At 42.7% G+C, this 22,891-nt stretch overlaps 2 protein-coding genes across 5 annotated transcripts in view; one reads left to right on the forward strand and one right to left on the reverse strand.

Annotated features, from left to right (window-relative positions):
* The window catches only part of LOC108669409, a 55,514-nt gene extending 38,265 nt beyond the window's left edge, over positions 1-17,249 (forward strand). The window contains exons 5-18 of the mRNA XM_018156733.2: positions 6,986-7,090; positions 7,245-7,363; positions 7,749-8,037; positions 8,364-8,876; positions 9,263-10,050; positions 10,292-10,430; positions 10,634-10,816; positions 11,132-11,303; positions 11,667-11,871; positions 12,676-12,935; positions 13,158-13,317; positions 13,470-13,580; positions 13,901-13,994; positions 16,727-17,249. Coding sequence (XP_018012222.1) covers positions 6,986-7,090; positions 7,245-7,363; positions 7,749-8,037; positions 8,364-8,876; positions 9,263-10,050; positions 10,292-10,430; positions 10,634-10,816; positions 11,132-11,303; positions 11,667-11,871; positions 12,676-12,935; positions 13,158-13,317; positions 13,470-13,580; positions 13,901-13,994; positions 16,727-17,010 — 3,422 coding nt within the window. The 3' untranslated portion in view covers positions 17,011-17,249. The remainder of the gene's footprint in view (positions 1-6,985; positions 7,091-7,244; positions 7,364-7,748; positions 8,038-8,363; positions 8,877-9,262; positions 10,051-10,291; positions 10,431-10,633; positions 10,817-11,131; positions 11,304-11,666; positions 11,872-12,675; positions 12,936-13,157; positions 13,318-13,469; positions 13,581-13,900; positions 13,995-16,726) is intronic.
* Positions 17,250-18,275: 1,026 nt separating this feature from the next.
* Positions 18,276-22,891, reverse strand: part of LOC108669414 (supervillin) — a 36,800-nt gene continuing 32,184 nt past the window's right edge. For all 4 annotated transcript variants that reach the window (XM_047879581.1, XM_018156736.2, XM_018156737.2 and 1 more), the window contains 4 exons: positions 22,280-22,697; positions 21,656-21,930; positions 21,265-21,366; positions 18,276-19,381 (listed from right to left, as the gene is read on the reverse strand). In XM_047879581.1, coding sequence (XP_047735537.1) covers positions 19,136-19,381; positions 21,265-21,366; positions 21,656-21,930; positions 22,280-22,697 — 1,041 coding nt within the window. In that variant the 3' untranslated portion in view covers positions 18,276-19,135. The remainder of the gene's footprint in view (positions 19,382-21,264; positions 21,367-21,655; positions 21,931-22,279; positions 22,698-22,891) is intronic.

A 22,891-nucleotide genomic window follows, 5' to 3' on the forward strand; every position in this document is an offset into this window, starting at 1 on the left:
CATGTGCACCAGCTCACTTGCCTGAGAACTTTCGACGCGTTATGTTCTCAAGTCAGAATTTTGGCTCAAATTCACTCGCTAGACGAGGTTCTATGCTCAAGTCAAGTTCTATCACTAGTGAATAAATAATTCAAATGAGTCGAATCGCTCTTGAATCATAATTTGTTCCTCATACGAGATAAATACAGTTTATTGAAACACAAGCATCAGATGTATATTTGGGGTACTGACTAGCGCGTCAAGTTAATGCTGACAATCCTTGACTCTGAAACAACCAAATCCGTATAAATAATTCACATTTCATGCTAAGGAAAAGCTATGTTAGTCGTTGCTAGGTCTTCACCCTGTTTCATGTGGACTTTGATTATATTATCAGCACGTACAGAACCTGTCACTTTCACCGCAGCCTCAACAGCTCCGCGGCACTTCATCCTCGATGCGTTTTATTACCGACACTTATGTTTAATTGTGGTGCTCATTAGAAATTCTCATCCGGGTATTGCAAATTCTCTTGATGCCAATTATATAGTATAAGTAATAACAATCTCTCAGATATCTTCGCCTTATTTTTCAGTTTTTTTTTTCGCACCAGTCACGTATTCATGAACTAAACGCCTTTTACTTGAGGCAATTCATTTTGCGTATTTTCCTTATTTCACTCCGGATATTGTTGAAATTTGATTCACACGTATTGGAAGTTGATTTTATTGGGTCGAGGTTTGATTTTCTAGCGCCGCTAGTTGCAGTGCACGCATGGCACCAAAGGACCTTATGTTTCATATAATTTCCACCTTCTCGTTGTTTCGTCAGCAAACCTTGCAGGTCGTAAAAAATATTCACGGCCTTAGTGTGAATAAGGATCATCAACTCGCTTTTATCCTCCGTCTGGCAATGAAAGTCGAGTTTAAGTTTACCGTAAACTTCCGGTCACCGTACCCTCGCTGCCTAGTCTACCAGCTTGAAGATGCTGTTGCTGCTTTCTATTTTGACGCCGAAAATGAATGGGCAAAGAAGGCAGTCTCCAGCCTACCTCGTCCTTTCACTTTCACTTCATTGAAGAACTATGAATTTCTTCATTCGTATCTCCCGTATAAAATAATCGCACGCAAATATTTAGCTACTGAACCACTGTCTACGACTGTACCCTTATAATTCCAGCATAGTTTTTACCTTAACTGGCTAATTGATCATAATAATGACAGAAAAAAATGAGCTTCCACTGTAACCGAAGCGCCACCTTTCATTACAGCTCTTCTCACCAAGTCAAACTTTTTTTTTCTGAAGCGCTAGAAAACTCTCGATGTATATACCACTTCAACTAATGTTCATCAGACCATGAAAGCTCTAAATAATAACTATTCATTGTTAGTTTCCCGTGAAAGCATATGTATATAACTGTCGCAGATTTTCTAATAAACGAATCTTAAAAGAAAATAAACACATTACAGAAATCGAATCATTTTCTAATTCTAGATCCTCGTCTTTTTACCGATGATGTTTCCTCGTATTTTTTATAATCAGTTAATGTGTATGAAATGTTTGCGCTGATCTTGCATCGAGCACGTAACACCAATGCTGGAAAGCACATTATTTGTTGCCTGCACTGTTTGGTTTTATACGTACTTCTTCGTAGGGTTCCCGAGCAACGCTGGTGAGTCTACTAAACAAATAATGAATGATAGAGGAATTCGAGGGATGAATGGTTCCCTTGTCAACCTTCACAAGGTTGATAAGGGAACTAAATCCCACGATGTAAAAGAGGGTTTTCAGAACTTAGCGTTAGACGCAGCTAGCATATGACAAACTTGATGACAGCGTAACCTCAACCCAACGGCTAAACTTCAAACAAAACTTGCTCGATATGAATAAGTATAATTAAGCATTATGCTTTCAACACGAAAAATTATAAACTTGTAAATGCTAAATTGTCACGATGGCTTATATATGCTAAGCTCCAATACCTCGCTCGGTGTTATCGCCTGCAGTTTTTATTGTTACAGACGTTGGTAGTACATCGGGGAATGTATGGAAAATATTGAGATAATTTTCTCGTTGTGTTTCCCAAATTTGTTTCTTGAAAGCAAACATTTTCAGTTGTCCTAAGATGACCTTGTATAAAAGATTGCTTGAGCTCATGCACAGTTGTCCTAGGATGACCTCGCATGAGGCGCTGCTTGAGCTCGTTGCCACCAAGTGGTAGTGTGCAGCAGCGCTTGTTCGACTGATTCTCTGCCCCCTCTCGATGGTGCATCTTGATATTAATGTTCATGTTGACGGTACACGCAGACGTTACTGATGTGCATGGATGATGCACGAAGTAGGTGCTCATGCGCAAGAAAGGCTCACGATGTACACAGACGGTGCTCATGCGCATGAACGGCTCACGATGCACACAGACGGTGCTCATGCGCATGAAGGGCTCACGATGCACACAGATGGTGCTAATGTGCATGAAAGGCTCACGATGCACACAGACGGTGCTCATGTGCATGAAGGGCTCACGATGCACACAGACGGTGCTCATGTGCATGAAAGGCTCACGATGCACACAGACGGTGCTCATGTGCATGAAAGGCTCACGATGCACACAGACGGTGCTCATGTGCATGAAAGGCTCACGATGCACACAGACGGTGCTCATGTGCATGAAAGGCTCACGATGCACACAGACGGTGCTCATGTGCATGAAAGGCTCACGATGCACACAGACGGTGCTCATGTGCATGAAAGGCTCACGATGCACACAGACGGTGCTCATGTGCATGAAAGGCTCACGATGCACACAGACGGTGCTCATGTGCATGAAAGGCTCACGATGCACACAGACGGTGCTCATGTGCATGAAAGGCTCACGATGCACACAGACGGTGCTCATGTGCATGAAAGGCTCACGATGCACACAGACGGTGCTCATGTGCATGAAAGGCTCACGATGCACACAGACGGTGCTCATGTGCATGAAAGGCTCACGNGGGTGAGCGTGGCATGAGGGTGAGTGTGGCGTGTGGGTGAGCGTGGCATGAGGGTGAGCGTGGCATGAGGGTGAGCGTGGCATGAGGGTGAGCGTGGCATGAGGGTGAGCGTGGCGTGAGGGTGAGCGTGGCATGAGGGTGAGCGTGGCATGAGGGTGAGCGTGGCATGAGGGTGAGCATGGCGTGAGGGTCATATCATGCCACGCTCATCACGATATGAGAATGATTTAAGTAGATCGGTAATCTGCATTTTTATTTTGTTGTAATAAATTGGTTCCATCTATTAATGCATGCGCTCGTGTATTATATTACAATTATTATTACTACTAATTTTTTGAGTGATCTCCAACTGGGTTAGCGCTTCTCCTGTCTTTAAAATTTTAAATGCACCATCCCATTTAACAGACAGATTTGTTAACGTTCCAGGTTCATTTGACAAGGCCGCTCATGCCTCACAATTGCAGTAAATTTATGTTGTTGGTACGCCTTGAATCACCTTTCTAATTTAGTAGTTCATATAGCAATAACATTAAGAGAGAGCTGACCCGTCGAGAAAATGAGTCATTGTCTGCAAGCATTTTTCTTACTGATTTACTGGTAGACGCTTGAATTAAATTTAATTATGTAACTGTTGTCGCTGCTTTAAAACGTAGTCCCACACCTTGATGGGTTTATGTTATGAGCGCTGGGGTTATATTTACGCTCACGACCCCTGATCAGGCTTCTTATTTCACATGCTTTATTAAACAGATGCCGCTTCGCTGGGAACTGGTTGACCTTGTTAAATGTATCCGCGATTCATGAAATAAAACATTAAACTGTAGAGTAATGTCGCAAACTATGTGGACGCCATATTACCCCTTTTCTTGTGGTTACTGCTGTTCGAAATTTCGGTCATTTGTTCTGGTAAAATAATTGGTGGTAAGAGACACGAATACGGCTCTAATTTCTAATTAAGTTTTGGCGTTTTTTCGACATCTTGCTCCATCAGTCGCCATGCTGTACTGCGCCAAATACTCAACAGTCACCATACCTGAAATATTCCAGATTATTAGGTCTACATCTTAGACGTCGAACTTAATACATAAATTGCTAGCGCGAAATCGTGCCAATTGGTGTTGTGATGTCGCGATTAATGCTGTAAAACACAAAAAAACCACAATATTAATAATAATAATAATGATAATAACGTACCGTTTCAAGACAGGGCGAACGATTGATCATAGGCGTGGCAGGTGTTCAACAGGAGCTCCTGCTTGTGTGTTGTTCAGTGTTACTCTGACGCGACTATCGCGTGGTGACGAAGTCGTGTCGTGTTCATCAGCTTTTCAAGCAAAAAATCTATCGACTTAAAGGGGTTAGACAGAATAAGGGAAACACCTGAGAAATCCATTAAATATATTTTAGTTTGGTGCAAAGCATGTTTCTTCATGTGAACCTTTTGCGACAATTTCAGCCTCGATACTCCGAGGTATTGATTCATAAAATTTATGAATTGTATGGAAAGGAATTTTAACCCATTCTTCAGTTAAAACTCCCTCCAGCTCTTTTAAAGATGATGGCGATAATATTCGATAATATTCAGGTCTGGTGGCCAAATCAGATGCTCAACTTCATTAGTGTTCCTCGTGCCATTTTTTTAACAATTCCAGCTGTATGCATCGTGGCATTATCATCTTGAAAGATGGCGTTTCCCTCCGGAAACAGTGCTTGAACCATTGGATGAACCATTCCTCCAAAATTCCTTAATAGTCACGGCTGTTAATTCTTCCATGGGAGAGAAATCATTGGTCCACCGGATTTACAAGAAATAACACTCCAGAACATTACAGATCCCCCGCCATGTTTTATGGTTGGCAGGAGGCAGTCGGGATTAAATGAATCTTTTGACTGTCTTTAAACGTAAATTCAGCCAGAGGTAGGTAATAAGGTATACGATGATTCGTCAGAGAAAATCACATTTTTTCACTGCTCGAAGGACCAATTCTGGAGGTTTTTTATCACTCAAAACATTTGAAGCATTTGAAGTTGAAACCAGAATAATAGAATAGGTTTTCTAATTACAGCTCTTCCATAGAATCTAAATTTGTGCAGCTCTCGGCGAACAGTCTTTGTGGAAACTGGGTTCTGCAGGTGTCCATTGAGGGCAGCAGTAATTTTTAACAGCCGTACGGTCTTGCGATTGTCCATCGCAATTCGATTTAGCTACCGATGGTCTTTCTCGGAAAACTTCGACTTTCAGCCAGACCTGTGCTTTGCTAAGGACGTTTTTCCTTCTCTTTCAAAAGCAGTCATTCCTTTTGAGACAGTACCTCTAAAAACGTCAAGCATTCGGAAAGTTTCTATCACACTAGCAACTGAAATACGGGCACCAACAATTTGGCCTCTTTAAAAGTCAGAGAAGTTTGCCATTTATGGGTTATAGAAACAAAAATTTACTAAACGTATCTGTGCAAGAATAAAATATCAATTAGCAGCAGCAATAACCAAAAAAATATAAAAATATATCCCGTTTTCATTGTTATAACATGTTCAAAAATGACGATGTTAAAATGTCAGGCGTTTCCCTTATTTTGTCTTAACCCATGTAGGTGTATTTTAGCAAAGAAGAACAAAGAAAGTATTATTTACAGAATAGAAAAAACCTTAATCAATATTATCTGAATCTTGCTTCACGTTACACCGCGTGCCTAATGAGCATTAAGTTGTAACTCGCGTTACCCACTGCAGTTCGTGCAAGGGGAATGGTTCTCTTTGACCATTGTTCACATCAAAGTTATTGTTTATTTTAGCGAATAATGTACAAGCGTCGACCACTATTGTGGCGCATGGTGATGAATGGGTGGAATTGTTGTTGCTGTAAAGGTGAGCATTTCGCCCTTTTTAGATTCATTGGCGCGTTGTTTTGATGTTGGAATGTTGATATTGTTGGTGATCATGCCTAAATAATGGATGTACTTCTCTTCTTGCCATGATGTGTGTGGCGTGTGAGAATCGTTCCTTGTTCCGAGATGCGCCCGCATGTTTTGCCAACACAACCCGCTACTTTATTACACGGTATTGCCGAATTAGCGCTGGCTAATGGTAGATTATAAATCGGCCGCCTGAGATCCCTGATGGGGTAGACAAGAGTGCCGGATGATGCGGGAACGTCTTAGTTGTTAGAGCCCGTGACCTTCGTTTCGCTGGGAATTATCACACCAATTGTTTCAAGTTCTTTATTCAACTTTATCAAGTTCCGAATAACATGCATCTTATTTTGGTGTTTATCAAATTCGAAACATTAGAAATTCGGAACCCCTGCCTTTTTTGCATCCAGTGCATGTTTTGCCTCAGTTGAATCCGTTTGGGTCGAATCCATAGCACCTGTTTTTGTTGACATCGTTTCCTATTGTCATCGTTTACTGTTGCCATTGTGTCGACAGCAAGTATTCGTATTTGTGCATTTTTCGTCCCTTTCATCAAGGTTGTTATTTCCAAATGATTGGATACAGTCTTCTTGTATGTACTGCGTAATTGTATTTTTTTGTATATTTAAGTCCTTTTCAGTTGCTTGGAGTCTGCGTCACCCTCATGCAGGTACGTTAGCTATTAAGAAAATCTCCTCGGAACTTTCCACGCAGCTTTGGTGAGTCTCGGAACGACGACAAAGAGTGCAGTGGCTTCATTCATGACAATTCATTCTATCATTCACAAATTTTTTACATTATTTCAAATTCCATAGCTCCTCTTAATATGCTAGCTATTAATTTAATCTGGCAATAATTTGGTGCCAATGCGTGGATCGAATCTACAAGGAGATCTACTTAAAATTCGACGATATGTGATGAATTCGAAGGTCCAGAAGACCTTCTAATTCATTCCTAACAATCACTCTTAGCAAATGGCGTCAAAAAACATTGATTAAGAGTTTATTTTACTGAAACAACGTTTAATCAACGCTATATCAACGTCAAACGCCTGGTGGTGTTCGAGTCCTGAATACACAAGTATAACTTATTTTTGATTCGCAGACCACGACTCCGATGGCGAGGCATCGAGTCACTACGAGGCCATCTATGAGGCCATCAACGAGCAGCAACATCAAAACCACATCCATAAGCCGCGCTCTCCTGGAGGTCAGAGAAAACCCGTTAAAATTGATGCGTTAAATCAACTTGATGCTTCGAATCAACTTGATACTTTAAAGCAAATTTTTGTATCCATTACGCGAATTTTATACGCATGGGTCCGGGCAATTTATTTGATCAAAAATCGTGGTTTGGTTTGCAGATAACGGCCAAAGTACGATTACCGAGGCGGTCAACGAGGACGAGGAAGCGTGCAGAGACGATGACGACTCCTTCGACTCTGATTGCTCAGACGAGGCTTACTCCAGACTGCATCCTCAGGTCTCTGTTGTTCATTCAATGTTTTTATTCTTTCCTATTATTCATTCATTCCTATTGTTCATTCATTCATATTATTCATTACTTCCTATTATTCATTTAACGCGTTGTTTTTCGAATTATTTATTTTTGTTCTGCCATGCTAAACCTGATTCATTCCATATTTACTTGCCACATTTCTAATAATTTTTCAATCAAGCACTACATTTCATGGTTCAGCCTCATTAATTTATTTTATATGTGTGTAGTATTTAGTGTCTATGCCTCAAATGCTTCATTATTTTAAATAACTTCATGTCCTTCACTCAATACTACCGAAAAACTATTTCTAAAGTCATGCTTTCTTAATAGATGACATTAATCCTACTCTGATTGTTCGTAATTCCAGTGCCTGGAGGAGAGTTTGTACTCGAGCAACAGCTTGGAGCGTCAGGAGTCCCAGGGCTCGTCTGACTTGCCCTTCGCAACGTCAGGGCCGACGTACCAGCGTCAGAGCAGTCTGGGTTCGGCGACGTCTGGGACGCAGAGCATCACCAAAATTGCGGAGGCAGCGAACATAGGAATGCAGAAGCTGAAGCGTAATTGGTCACAGACCAAAACCGAAGTCAAGACTGGCCTTAATAAAATGAAGAAGAAGAACAATGCGCCACTTGCTTTTGATGGTCGCAGTATTGAAAGTAAGCGCCAATTGATTTGACATTCTAACTTAGGCTACTAATAAGTAACCTTCTTTATGTTGAGGATCATCTTAAGTCTATCGGTACAGCGATTGTCTAGGACTGAAGAAGTATTTTATGCTGTACAAATTTTTCTCTACGTTGAGAATTTTAAATGTGTACCGTTCTGGTCTAGTACCGTTCTGGTACTAGACCGTTCTGGTCTAGTAAGTCACACTGTTCTGGTCTAGTAAGTCACACCGTTCTGGTCTAGTAAGTCACGCCGTTTTGGTCTAGTATCTACACAGATTTTTACTAATAATTTTAATCTATCTTTATCTCAACAGACATCTACAACGACGCTTCACCCACTAGTGAAGACAAACGCAAGTGGTCGTTCAAGAACCATTTTGTTCGGAGAAAGTCAACCACATCTCTAATTTCTTCGGGCCAGTCTTTGAGTTTCGTTCCTGACGACAGAGAGAAAGAAACGGCTACTTTCTACCTCACCCTCACCATAGAGACCGACAAGCGGGATGCCGCTTTGGCGGCTGCGGCGGCTGAGGCATCCCATCGCCTCAAAGGAATGGGCTTAAGAGACGTGGACCTCAGGAATATGGACATAAAGAACATGGAAATCCTCAAGGGCGTCGACGGCAATGACCTAAAGAGCGTGCTGGGTTTAGGCAGAGTTGCAAGCGTTGGAGTTGTCCAGCGACCAAAAAGCTACTCCGGCTACGCAGATCATAGTCATGGCAAGTCGGCAGGAGTTGGTAGAGGACGACCGAAGAGTTCCCAAAAATGTGCCTCCAATCCACGCCCTGTGAGGCCTAAAAATGCCCCGCCTGCGCCTCCTTCAGGTAAGTTTTCTACCCTCTTCCTTCGTTTAAAGTTACTGATAACTTTACGCTCAATTGACTGTGCAAGCGATTGTAATATATTGAAGTATAAATGTTTTCTGTACTGCCTTGCAAACTTTTTAGCACAATTCATGATCATCGTCCTACCGAAATCTCATGACCCTGAATTGACAGTGAAATTTAACTTACGACACAGTTACGCGTATGCCAACATGCAGTCTCGTGCATTTATGCATGTTGAAACGTTTAAAAACATTGCTGTGGAAGTGATAGAGCGATCAATTCCAAAGTCTGAGTCACTGATAATGGCGCTTGATTTTGTCTAATTTTTTGGCAGATTCCTTTATCGGTGTTCTGCCCTCTAATGTTATTTATATACGTTCCAGATTACTCAGAGAGCGACGACGGCCGCTCACCCGACGGCCAAGATTTGTCCAAAGACAAGCTGGCCCTTCGGCTCAACCAACTACTGTCCGCTGGCCCTACACGTCCTCAAGGCAGAAAAATTCTACGCTCCTCTGTCGGTTCCAGCAGCGAATCCTCGCCCGTTCCTTTACTCCTCACTCCTGATCATTCCCCAACTAGCCCAATTTCCGAGGCATTTAAGCAATCGTGCCTATCTCAGCCCAGCACATCGAGAAACTTAAGAAGCCCTTCGCCAACCTCATCGCGAGGTTCTACGCTTCCTAATCTAAATAAATACTCATTAAAGGCTAGCAGGTCGTGTGACGATCTTAACGTCGATGACACAAATGGTAGCTCAAGGTTAACGGATGAAATGGCTCCCGGTGTCTGCCGCAATTTACCAAAAACTCGATGCTCTCCGATTGAGACTTACCGTCCCTCTTCTGAAGTTGCATCAGTTCCCCCTCCACTGCCCGCTAGGCCCTACGGGCAACAAAAATATAAAAAATCGGGGCAAGGTGACTCTGGTTCTCTCTCAAGTACACCAACGTCACCTGTGCATACGACAGTTCCGCAACATTTTAATGACGTCGATAGAAGAGACCAACTTGACTTTTCTAAAGACGCCGGCATGTCTCACGCTAGAGATGAACCCACTTATATAAGCTCACACTTTGCGGATGAGCCTCTGTACCAGTTTTACACTGCGAGCGTGATGGAGCGAGCGACCTATCGTCAGGGAGAGTGCAGCAGTGAAGACGACTATGAGGTGAGACACGCTCATTTTCATACCATTTTTATTGGGCTGAATTTCCCATTCACACACCGTGCTTGTAGTTTTAGTCACGCCATGCTTGTTGTACGAGTATCATTCTTTAATCAACCACTATTCATCCTTCTTGGCCATGTCCAACTTGGTCTTGGCCCTGTCCAACTTGGTCTTGGCCATGTCCAACTTGGTCTTGGCCCTCCGATGAGTTGATCATTCACGTGGCGGTGCTCGTGCCCAGGTGATCAACGATGGCAGCGGCGGAGCGGCGGTTATGGCGGCTCTGCCGCGCCCCACGGCCATGGAGATCGTAACGCCGGCGGACGGCAGGAGGACCTTGTGGTGCGAGCTCCAAGAAGTCGTCAGCTCCGGCGTCCTCAGTAAGCGCCTCGTGCAAACCTCTTGCATCGAGCAAATAGATCACTGCAGTAGACGTAGTGCTTTGATTGACATATGTTTGAACATTTGGTATTAAATTAATTTCATCGCTTGGAGTTTGAATCTCATTTATTTTTAACGATTTCTTTGAGGAATCCTGGTAACGTTAATACGTGTCGCGTTTAGATTATGATTGTGTTTGTAGACACGTTGACGAGCGGACAGAGGAAGGTTCAGGAGGCGATGTTTGAGGTGATCACTTCAGAAGCTTCGTATCTGAAGAGCCTGGATGTGTTGGTGTCGCACTTCCTGAACTGTCCAGCCTTCGCTTCAGAGGCTGTCATCTCGAAGCGAGAGAAAAATATTCTCTTCTCTGATATCCTACCAGGTGTGTATCCTTCTCTTTATCCTCCTACAGATGGATGCAATAATTTTTATCACAAGTTGCAATTAATCAAATGGAATTCGTCGCATGTTGCGTCCAATTTTTTTTTTTATATATTTTTTGCACTCAGATGTATCAACTAAAACTAAAACCACGTTTATCCAAGCATGAATTAACAAATATGATTCAATTTATAAATCTGTTTAATTTCCCTGCAAACGTCTTTCGAACAATTTTTTCCTGCCATGCTATGAAGGACGATAAATGAAACTCTGTTACATGTACTACGCTGTATTAAACACGTTTTTTCTCCTGCAGTAAAGCGTTGCTCAGAAGCCTTCCTCGCTGACCTGGAAAAACGCTGGCAAGAGTCGGCGATGATCAGCACCATAGCGGACATTGTCCTCAAACACGCTGGTTCCACCTTCGGGGTCTACGTGAAGTACTGCAGCAACCAAATATACCAGGACCGCATGCTTAAGACGCTCAAGTAGGTCCCGGGAAAACTTGAACAATTGTAGGGATGTTTATGAGGTTACTATAGGGTACGCTGAAAGGATGCATGCTTGGGTGCAGGAATCGGTCAATGGTAGCGACAATTCTTGGCACAAATATGGAGCTTATGGCCGCACCAGTATATAACGTGAACCTTCCTGGTTTTCAAAGCTCCGCATTGCCGTGAAAAGTGACATTTTCTGTGATATTGCCAGATGATCACAGCGCTGGCTGTTATCCATTTCATTGTCATTCACTTTATCTTTAGAATGAGAATAAGAAGCATTTTTTAATAAGATACCGTTTAAAATCAGTACGTGAAATTGAAAATCTAAGTCCGTTTTGTTTTTTGTACCAGGGAGAACAACCCCCGCTTCCTGGAGGTGCTCACCGACCTCGAGTCTTCCCCCAAGTGCCAGAGCCTCGCGATGCACTCCTTCCTGATGTTGCCTATGCAGCGCATCACTCGACTGCCGCTGCTGCTCGATGCCATCTTCCACAGACTGGAGCAAGGCTCTCCGCACTGGCATGAGTGCAACCTTGCGCTCGCCACACTTAACAAGGTACTTGGGCCTCTCGGGTACTTTGGCATTTTTGGGTACTTGGGGCATTTTTGGGTACTTGGCATCTCGGGTACTTGGCCTTTTTGGGTATTTGGCCTTTATGGGTACTTAGCCTTTTTCAGTACTTGGCCTTTATGGGTACTTGGCCTTTATGGGTATTTGGCCTTTATGGGTACTTGGCCTTTATGGATACTTGGCCTTTTTGGGTATTTGGCCTTTATGGGTACTTGGCCTTTATGGGTACTTGGCCTTTATGGGTACTTGGCCTTTATGGGTACTTGGCTTTTATGGGTATTTGGCCTTTATGGGTACTAGACCTTTATGGGTACTTGGCCTTTATGGACATTGGGCCTTTACGGTTATTTGGCCTTTTTGGGTATTTGGCCTTTTCGGGTTTTTAGCCTTTACGGGTACTTGCCTTCAACGGGGTACACTCAGATAAATGAACGAGACTGTCCAAATAGCGATCCACTTTTTCACTAGTGTGGGCCATCCTGACCCAGTTTGCCCCAATAAAAGGGCGTATCAGTGCTACTTGCAGGAAGTGAGTCACTATTTGGATAATATCACCCATTCTTTTCCTTGACCGTATTTGGCTTCAACGAGGTACTCGGCTTCAACGAGGTACTTTGTTTTAGCGCTTAGTTAGACGCAACGGAGTACTTGGCTTCAACGAGGTACGTGGTCTCCAATAGGTACGTGGCCTCCTTGAGGTACATAGCCTCAATGAGACACTTGGCTTCAACGAGGTGCTTGGTGCATTGCCCCTGTTTCTTTATTCACTGTAAACGAGGTCGTGGGCAGATCGTGACCGAATGCAACGAAGGCGCCCGTAAGATGGAGCGCATGGAGGAGATGCTGATCATCTCGCGGCAGCTGGACTTCCGGGAGGTGCGCGCCGTGCCTTTGATCTCAGCGTCGCGGTGGCTCGTCAAGAAGGGCGAACTGACGAGACTTACTCTGCGAGATCTCGACGCCAAACTCACCTTTGGCAAGAGGATTTCCAAACACACGCTCTACTTCTTCCTATTCACTGATCTTTTGGTGGTTACCAAGCGGAAAAGGTGGGGAAATAAATGAAATTTAGAAATTTGCGATTCAATATTTGCTTGTTCTCAGTTTTAATATGTTTTACTGAAGCAATTTCATGAACGAGGCGCATTACCAAGATATCTACTACCGACCTGTAGCACCAGATTTTCTGTTGTCATTTTTACACTCAACGCTATTTGTTATTCATTGTATCAATAACTACCGCATTCTGATTATTTTGACGGTGCTTACAGTGAAGACAGCTACACTGTGCTGGATCACTGTCCTCGCAACATGGTGCAGGTGCTGGAGCTGGAAAACAGTGACAAGCCGCCTGGGCGATGGCTCGAAGGACACAAAAATCTGTTAATCGTCACCATGCTCCAGAACCATGAGAATAAAACCGTTGAAATGGTGAGTTATGTGACTTTTTCCCAGCATTATGTCTTTACATTATGAATTTGTTTTGATATTCTGAATGCTATTCTCGTTCGTAATATTTATTTGGTAGAACTCCCTTTGCTAGATTTCATATGCATGGTGGCAATGAACTGTTTTGTTTGCAGGTTCTCTCCTGCGCGCTAGAGAGCGAGCGCACGCGGTGGGTAGAAGCGGTCACTCCTCGCACCTCCGACAACCCAGACGAGCAAATCTATGAGGAGTGGGACTGCCCGCAGGTCTGATGTCAATCTGTTCAATTCTTCACAAAATGAGTACTTGTGTTGACTTATGATTCATTAGATTAATAAATTAATGTCAAAGAAGACTCATAGTTCGTATTGATCAGTGACTTTTTATGGTGCGATCTGCCCTCTGTAAAGACGAACACTTACGATTCACAAATCATGAGTTCTAAAAAATTCACGAAATTATGAAACTCGAAGCAGTTTCTGGCATTAGGATAGCTTTTGTTTCCCTCATATTTTGGTCAGAGAGCTATTTCATATCTCTTATATACTACCATTATAATAATAAACATTTATGATGTTTTCTGCAGGTCCAAGCTTCCCATGCCTATGTCGGAAGTCAGCCAGACGAGCTCAGCCTGGAAGTGTCCGACGTGGTGAACGTGTTGAAGAAGATGGCTGATGGTGAGGCTTACTTGTTCAGTTGGCTCTTTATGAATACATATTTCATTATTGATTTGTTGCTCGCACTACTACCTTTGTTACTGAAAGAGATATTGTAAGTTAATAAACTCGAGTGAACTTTGATACGTGATGAAAATATCATTCCTTAACTTAGTGTAACACGTTAAAGCTTAATTAATCGAATTGAGTTTATCGGAACTAATAACTAGCGAATAATGGTTGTTTGGTAATTAAGTATGTGAATGCTTTCTTTAAATTTTGAATGCTATAAAATATAGCTTTTAGTATGTTAACCCGTAGGCCTCTGGCATGCAGAACACCGATCATGTTGCACCGAAATCTAGTCCAAGCATATAATTGTTGGTGGCCTTGGTTGAGTCACTCAGTACGAATTGTAATAGAAACTAGGACACCACGAAGTGCTATAAACAGTAGCACCCCTCATCTTTCAGAGGCATCATTCACAGTTTTCACTTTTGCTTCAATTATTACATTGACGGTGCAGAGCTCAATGTTTTCAGTTGTACCGGAGTACAAGATTTCGCTGTTCTGTGCGCCATATGGCATGCTTTAGCGCTTGTGCTTGTCGCTGCTAACTAACACCATGACAAATGTTGTTTGAAGTTTGATTTTATGTATTTTTCATATGTGCATCACTGCTTCATATTCAATTAAATTTGCTTTGACCTTACTAAAGACAAAATGAATTCTGACTGAAACATTTTTGGTTGCAAGCATGAAGATTGCACACACTTTTTTAAACCTCATCGAGTAAAACAAATTTTGGAGTTAATAATATCTTATTCAATTGGCGAATAAAATTAAATTTTGAGCTGCGAGCCAATTTCGTGACTCGATTCTGTGAAACTTGTGACCCTATAAAGGGCCTTGACTTTTCAATTCTAACTTTAATTTAAACGTGTTATTAAGATTATTAACTTTATAGTGTTCACATAGTAAATTCTAATGACGTCGCAACTATAAGAGTGGTTTACATTTGGTTTCGCAGTATTCAAAACCGGACATTGATATCAAAATTAACAAGAACAGTTCTAATTTTGATAATAAGATAACTAACATTGATAGTAATGGTACTAACACTGATAACAACAGTACCAGGACTCTACATCAACCCGCTACTGACGGCCAGGGGAGGAGTTAACGCTTAGTAAGTGGGTGTGTACTTGTGGTCTGCTGAAGGGTCCATGACGGCTGTGAAATTTTTGGCCTATGCCATGCATGGAAACTTTTTTTATCTTCTGACAGCCCAGTTGCTAACCCTTCTCTGCCCTTGCAGCACAGCGGCTAACCCTTCTCTGCCCTTGCAGCACAGCGGCTAACTCTTCTCTGTCCTTGCAGCACAGCGGCTAACTCTTCTCTGTCCTTGCAGCACAGCGGCTAACTCTTCTCTGTCCTTGCAGCACCGTTGCTAACCTTCCCTGTCTTGGCAGCACAGCAACCAACTCTACAGAGGACATTTTTTTCTTGCCAACAATATTCAGACTCTCCTCCTCGCCATGCCTCTAATGATCTTTAGAATTATTTGCTAGGCTATATCACAATTAGGTATCGCTATCACAATAAACGCGATATTGGATTGAATGCTGGCGCAACTCAAGAAATGAAGTAGTATACATTTTAAATATCTAGTTGACCATTCTGCTATTTGCTGATAGTGACCAACCTGATGAATTTTATAAAGAGACCCGTTCAGTTTCGATGAAGTGTCAGTCTAATTTGCTTAGATTTCATGAGCTCAGGCAATACTGGATGATGCCACATAACATCCTTTCGTAATTAGTAACGAAAAAATGAAGCAATGTTGCTGAACTCGTAAGTCGACCTTGTATCTGAAATTCCGACCCGAGATTCATTACTGGCGAAATTATGATTTTAACGTCCTTTATCAAGGATTCAACTCTTCTACTGATTCAATTAATATTTCCCAATCTACGGCGTTTCACTACTTTTTAATTCAAAAGTTTTCGGGACGCACATTTTATTCACGTTTTTCTTGTTCGCACAATCCTTTACGGCTGTCTAGCGATGCCTTTTCTTTCGCAGTACATTTGTGCCAATTCTTGGATCAGCAACTCCGTTCCCCAATTGCTGGCTGCAAGGTTGTGCTAATTAGCATGCTGCCTTCACTGAAGTAGTAACTCGTACTTTTATGATGCTGACTATTAACATAAAAACCGTTGATTGACAAATTATAACGTTGATACTTTCACGATTACCTTGTCTGAACGTACACCGTACTCAATTATCCCAGATTCTTTAGCTATTAGCTACATGTTCGGATAACTCAAGGTGGCTGCAAAAATTACTGTTAAGGTTGCTTGATGTACTTTCCGCGAGCTCGTTTAAGTACGGCGTATTCGATTTAATTCGGCGACCTAACAAGTAACCGCTGATCGTAAAGGTTAGCGCGTCAATTGCAGTGAAATCGTTAAGATTAAGGAGACCTGAAATATGCATAAAAATCATTCTAAGTTATGCTAGATATTTAGGAGGCCTTGTCAGGCAGAATAATCAAACGTATTGCACCACCATTGTAACGATGATCTAAGATTTTAGATTCCGATTGATGCGTTTCCTATTATATAGCGTAAGTTTAAGATTACTAACAAAATTCAAGACTTGAACTCAAATATTCAGAATGTATCACATTGAATTTACATTGAATACCGAATGGTCCCAGCGTGCATTGACACTAGATGCTCTTGGTGCAGGTTGGTACCAGGGGGAGCGACTACGGGACGGCGAGCGCGGCTGGTTCCCTGGCACCTACTGCAAGGAGATCGCCAGCGCCCACGTGCGCGCCCGCAACCTGCGGCAGCGCTACCGCCTGCTGGCGATCTCAGGCTCGATGGTAGAGGAGCTGCGCCGTACGGCGGCCGCAATGGACGCTGCAGGCGAGGGGGCGACATCTCGGACTGATAAGGACGATAAGAGAGAGAAAAGGAAAACTGTCACTATGAAAGATGTCGTCGTGTATTCCCAGGCGAATAAGTAACAAGTGGCGTTAATTTCAATGCAGATTTTATTGGATGCGTTTGGCGTACAATGCAGCGCCTGTTTTGCTCACTTGGTTAATGTTTCGTTTATTTGTTAGGGATGAATGTCTTCTAACGTTTATGATAGCTTTTACTTCGAAGTCTTCCAGTCATTTTGTTGCAGTATTGTATGATATATGTTACTCGTATTAATGTTTATGCGCCCAATTTGGTCATTGCAATATAATATTTAATGAAAGTACTTTTTTACTTCCCAACACGGATTCTCCACTGATTCAAAGGGATGTAAAACGTCGGATGGATTTTCTCGACATTGCGTTGGTCCAAGTTGCGATGTCCAGTGAACATAGGTGGAAACATTTGGCAGACCCACTAAAGATATTTCTGGATGCATATGATAATAAATCGGTTTCAGCGTTTATCAGGCAGTAGGACTGTTTGTTGCTGAATGTTCCTAATCTATTTCATATTATATCAATATTAAGAGGTACCTACTGCGGAAATCCGAGGCCCGGTATATCAAGAGGTTCATCCATCAAGAGAGGATTAATGGGATTGACAAATTCATACTGAAGTCCCGCGCGTAAGAAAGTCATAATAGCGAATGAGATCTTTTTATTAAATTTTGGCGTTTTACCTTGTACTCTTAATTAGTTCGTTTTGTTTCCGATACGTGCGACTTCTTCCTCCCTGAATATTCAACAAAGTATTTACGATTATCATTTTGGTAGCCGAACGTCGATGTAACTGCACAGGCAGCAACTCCATGAATCTTATATAAAAGACCTACAAGACTCTGGAACAACCTCAACGTCTGTGTTGCTTGTTGAGACCTGCATGACGACGTACATGGGGCGGTTGAAGTGGAGCTGCTCTACGTATACTAATTTTCCTACCAATTCAAAGCTCATAACTCGAGAAAAATCTTTGTTAATAAGAGCCCAAACCTACTAGAATTGATTGAAGAATCTAGATCTTCCAGCGCAACCTGGCCGAAAATTTCTAGAAGGCCCTGGAAACTTCTAGAACTTTCTAGAAGGCTCTGGAAACTTCTAGAAGGTTCTAGAACTTCCTAGAAGGTTTTGGAAACTTCTAGAATATACTGTAAACTTTTAAATGTATTCCGGACATGTGAGCAGAGGCTTTCCTTTATAATCTTGTCGGGCCGCATGTGTCCGAGCCTTGAGTTATGTATTCACGAAACGGTCGCGAGCCCAACTCGTCTTAGTTAATAGGAAGGGATCAATAAAGTCATAGTTTTTTATTATTTTCGGGACATAAAAACCTACCACATCTTGCATCTTTGCTGTACGTGTCAATTGCAAAGATCACATTAAAATTTGCAGCATTGTGGAGTGGTCAACACCAGCGGCTTAACAGACAAAACGGTATAAAAAGATCTAAGAAACCTATGATGATCTACTGCACAAGTCGCAAATATCGTCGGTATTAATCCATAAAACTCGTGAAAACCATTAGTATCTTCCAGGAATAGAGACATTTTATCGACTTAGCAATGCAGTGCAGAAGAATGCGTGCTGGGCACTTAACTATCTCGCACAATCGCATTAACGATCACATTAATAAAACAATGTACAATGTTATTAGATAATCAATATACAAAAATGACAACTATGCCAGTATTAGATTACCAATACACTAGAGTGGTAAGAAGGTTTGGTTCTTGAGCGAAACGTTAATATGGCGATGTGTTCCTCCTTACCTAGGCTTTAAATCTTGTACAGATGTTAAAATTATCAAAATAATGCGTTCTATTTAGTTTCAGCCATTCAATTATCAAGTGTCAGGCAATCATTCCAATTAGCGCTGACGCTAAAAATCATTCATCCACAAAAATGGCATTTAATTACCAGTATTTGATAGGAAATACTTTTTCTTTCAATGCTCATCATCTTGAAGTTTGTTTATTACATAAATAGGATCTCAGGAGACTTGTATTGTCACCCGGAACACTTTGTTGTGGGTGAGCACACTAGCTTCAAACACACTACAACTGTCATCTCGTAAACACATAATCAATGGCCAAACAAAAGGAATCAATCATTAAAGAGATGAAAATTACTTCGAATTGACACACTTTTCTACGCGAATCAATGACTTTCCCTAGAACAATTTGGCTTTCTTCTTTAAGTCGAGTTGTTTCCATTGGGGTAATCCCGCGAACTCTTCTCTGGTTTTGCCCATGACTTTGACGAAGTCGTCGTCGGTGAGGTAGTCCTCGAGACGTGACGGATCCACGCCTTCAGGAGCAGGCAGCGCGCTGAGCTCCTGGACGCTGTAGTGCGAGCGCGACAGCGACGCCAACACCTCCTCCACAGGGTACTCCCGCACCTCGGTGTAGCGGCCGCTCTGAGGGACATGGCAGTACAGGGTCACGAGCGCAGGTCATGGTACAGCTGGTACGTTAGGTCAATACTCAGGGTATAATTTACGCGTTAGGTCATTGGCCAAGGTGTAACTTACACGATAAGTCATTAGTCAGGGTGTGACAAACGCGTTAGGTCATTGGTCAGGGTGTAATTTACGCGTTATGTCATTGATCAGGTGTAATTACGCGTTAGGTTATTGGCCAAGGTGTAACTTACACGATAAGTCATTAGTCATGGTGTAACTTAAGCATTGTCATTGGTTAGGATGTAACTTACACTTTAGGTTATTGGTCATGGTGTAGCTAATGCGTTAGGTCATTTGTCACGGTGCAACTGGCGCGTTAGGTTATTAGTCAGCGTATTTCATACGTTACACCATTGGCAAAGGTTTAACGGATTCGTCAGGCATCAGAGACTTACAAGAATATATTATGATTAAATTATTAGTCAAGTGGAGCAAATACGAGAACTACCGTACGCGAGACCGTTAGATGGCGCCTGCCCATGAAATATGCATTAAACCGACAATGAGTTCACGTTACGAACCAAATAATTAATTTGTAATAATTCTTGCCGGTATACATAAATGAATTTCGTTACCGATGGACGTACCAGCTGGTAGCGATTTCACTCGTGATAGGTGCGTGCTTGTGTCCGATCGTTGATCACGCGTGAGTGGACAGACATATTTCGTAAGCTTAGCATACGTGGGCTAATCATAGGCTTAATATACGTACACTTGGTGTACGTAAGAGAAATGGGGTTCGTGAGAATACGTCTGTGAGATCCATCACGAGTTGGATGTCTAAATTATTTTTTCTCTAAAGCTCGTGCCGTTCTTGAAAGATCTCACGTTTATACGTCACAGTTCCACTGCTGTTCATGGAGTTCATGTTCATTCAATCCTTTGCAGTCGTCAAGTCGATTATCACTTTCCAAAACTCTTCTTTCCTCAATGCTGTGGACGGCGAGATTATCAGATGACGTGACCAGCAGCAATGCGAGTATCCTTACAGGAGAGAAAGTATGAATCCCCTACTCCCCAATACGGATTCTCACACCGCCACTGGCACTCCAGGTCGCAGGCGATCCTGGCAACCACGACAACTCTCTGAGCTTCGACGTTTGATTGATGATTTTCTGAGACATCGGCGGGGGTTGCAGTTGTCTGGGCGCTCTCATGTCAGGAGGACCGCGTCAAAAAGAAGGCCGATTCGCCATGAAGGCAGCGTTGCTCATGATCACAACCCGCACTTGCTCACCGTCACCAGGGGCCGTACTTTCAAAACTCGCTAAGTGAACGTAAGTACTCACGCTCTATTTTCTTGTCTATGATTGGTGGAATTTGCTTGAAAGCCCGTCAATGATTGGCTGATGAACTTACGATCTCTTAACTTTTTTGAAAGTATAGGCCCAGAGCTGTAGCTAGCATGTTGAATGTGAGCCAACTTCATGTTTCATGTGTACACTGGAAGGCATTGGCATTCCAGTACAGGACGAGCAGCATGTGAGGGCTTGACAGTGAGAGTGAACGTCGCAAATGTCGTTTAAGATTTTTTCACGCATCGACAGAATGGTTACGGAATATTCTGACCGCTACAATGAAAATGAAATAATTTACGAGCTGTCAAACCGGTAAGTTAGCTTTTCTCGGCGGGTGTCATTGAGGTATCTAAGGACCGTAAAACTTATATGTGATGTCCTATGTATCTTGTTAGAAATCCATTATCTTGAGACGACAGACACGAATTCGTAGCGACTTGTAGATAGCAGTCTATGAAGAAAAAGCATTCAACAGAAAAATGATTCTGAATAGATAAAAGAATAAATACAATTCGCGCACAGTAGTGTGATAGTTCTAACCTTCCTCTGAGCGGCAGCGACGTCGGGGCGGCAGTGCCACAGCGCGAACAAATTAATGAATGCGAGCGGCTCCAGACCTCCCAGGATGAGGGACGGCGGACCCTGCGCGGGGGCCAAAGATGTCATCAAGTTTTACATCAAACAAATCAATTTTGATTGAAAACAAGCCAGCGCAATAGCGGAAAATATGTCTTTCTACTTTTTACACTCGCTAATTCTATGATGCATGCAACTCACATATTTTTGCAACCTATGAATATTTTTGTCATTAGAATTAGCATCATTTACGCAGCGTAAGTATTTCCGTGAGAAGGACTTAGGGATACAAGATATCAAGAACATATTAATAACTTATATTAAATATAAAAAGGAGTAAATGATGCAACCATACCTTGCAAGCGTCGCCGAGCGACTGAGCGTAATTAAGCGCTGTCTGCAGCGCAGCCTTGCGCGCGAAGTTGAACCTCAGCGCCGCTGAACCTGTCGTGTTGCTGAACCCGTTGGTGTTGTTGTTGCGGGTGTCGAGCTCACTCTCGTCGTCGGCGTTGGTGACGTTTTTGTTGTTGTCGGTGTTGTGAGAGTCACCGTTGACGACGTCTTGGCCCTCAGCGGGCCACCAGCCTTGCCAAAGCCACACTCGACCTCCAGCGTCCACGAGGAACAGTGCTGTGGCAGTAAACCCGTGAGTCTAGAGCAATACTACTTAATAAACGCGAATTATAATTAACGCTACGGCTGATAAATGGTTTAAAGTCGAAAAACTCTTTTCTGTAGGTTTTAACTTTCTAATAAAAATAATATATGACTGCACCACAAATATTTTTGACACATTATAAATGGCAATTGCACAGTTCAAGAACATCGACTGATTTGTGCTATGGAGCGAAGGTGCTTTCCGGAACCGCACGCACAGCGATAGTGAGGGCAAGGTCAAGAAAATTAAAATATTCAATATAGCGATAAAAAGCGATGACTTAGTTGTAAATTCCTAATGTGAAGAAGAAGGGTGGCTCACCAGGTTGAATGTGGGCGGCATAGAGGTCGTCTTGGTTGAAAGGCAATGGGTTAGTCACGTCAGGCAGTCGGTACGTCGATGTGATCTCGTTGGCTTCGAAGTGATCGTGTTTGGCTTGCAGGCGCCAAATACGCATCGTCCATTCGTATGAATTGGTCGTATCTCCCAGCAACGACATGTGTTTGAAGTGCTTGGAGTGAGATCCGACTTTCTCCAGGCTGTGGTTCAGAACTTCTGAGTACAAAGACAGTACAGCAGCGGGTTGGGGATTAGCAGCCTCCCCAAGTTTCATGCCCTCCCAAAACTCGCGGCACTCAGCGCCTTCGTACTGCTCCTTCACCGTAGGAATGCTCGACGGGTCCCAGCCAGCGTCCGCTGCTGTACTCTCCGCCAGGTGCTTGGCCGTCGTGCTTGCGATCTGTCAATGGATTTATTTTTGATTTTGAACTTCGAGCTTCATTTTCAAAAAGAAACGACTGAACGGTAATGGCTTCTTCTTTAATAGTCAACGTCATTGGCTTTTTTGATGGCAAACGTCAAGGGTTTCGTTTTTAATGGCGAACATATGTGCGTTAATTTTCAACGGAAAACGTTCATTGCTTTCTCTATCGT

This window comes from Hyalella azteca, unplaced genomic scaffold (assembly GCF_000764305.2).
Source record: "Hyalella azteca isolate HAZT.00-mixed unplaced genomic scaffold, Hazt_2.0.2 contig3354, whole genome shotgun sequence".
Classification (NCBI taxonomy): domain Eukaryota; kingdom Metazoa; phylum Arthropoda; class Malacostraca; order Amphipoda; family Hyalellidae; genus Hyalella; species Hyalella azteca.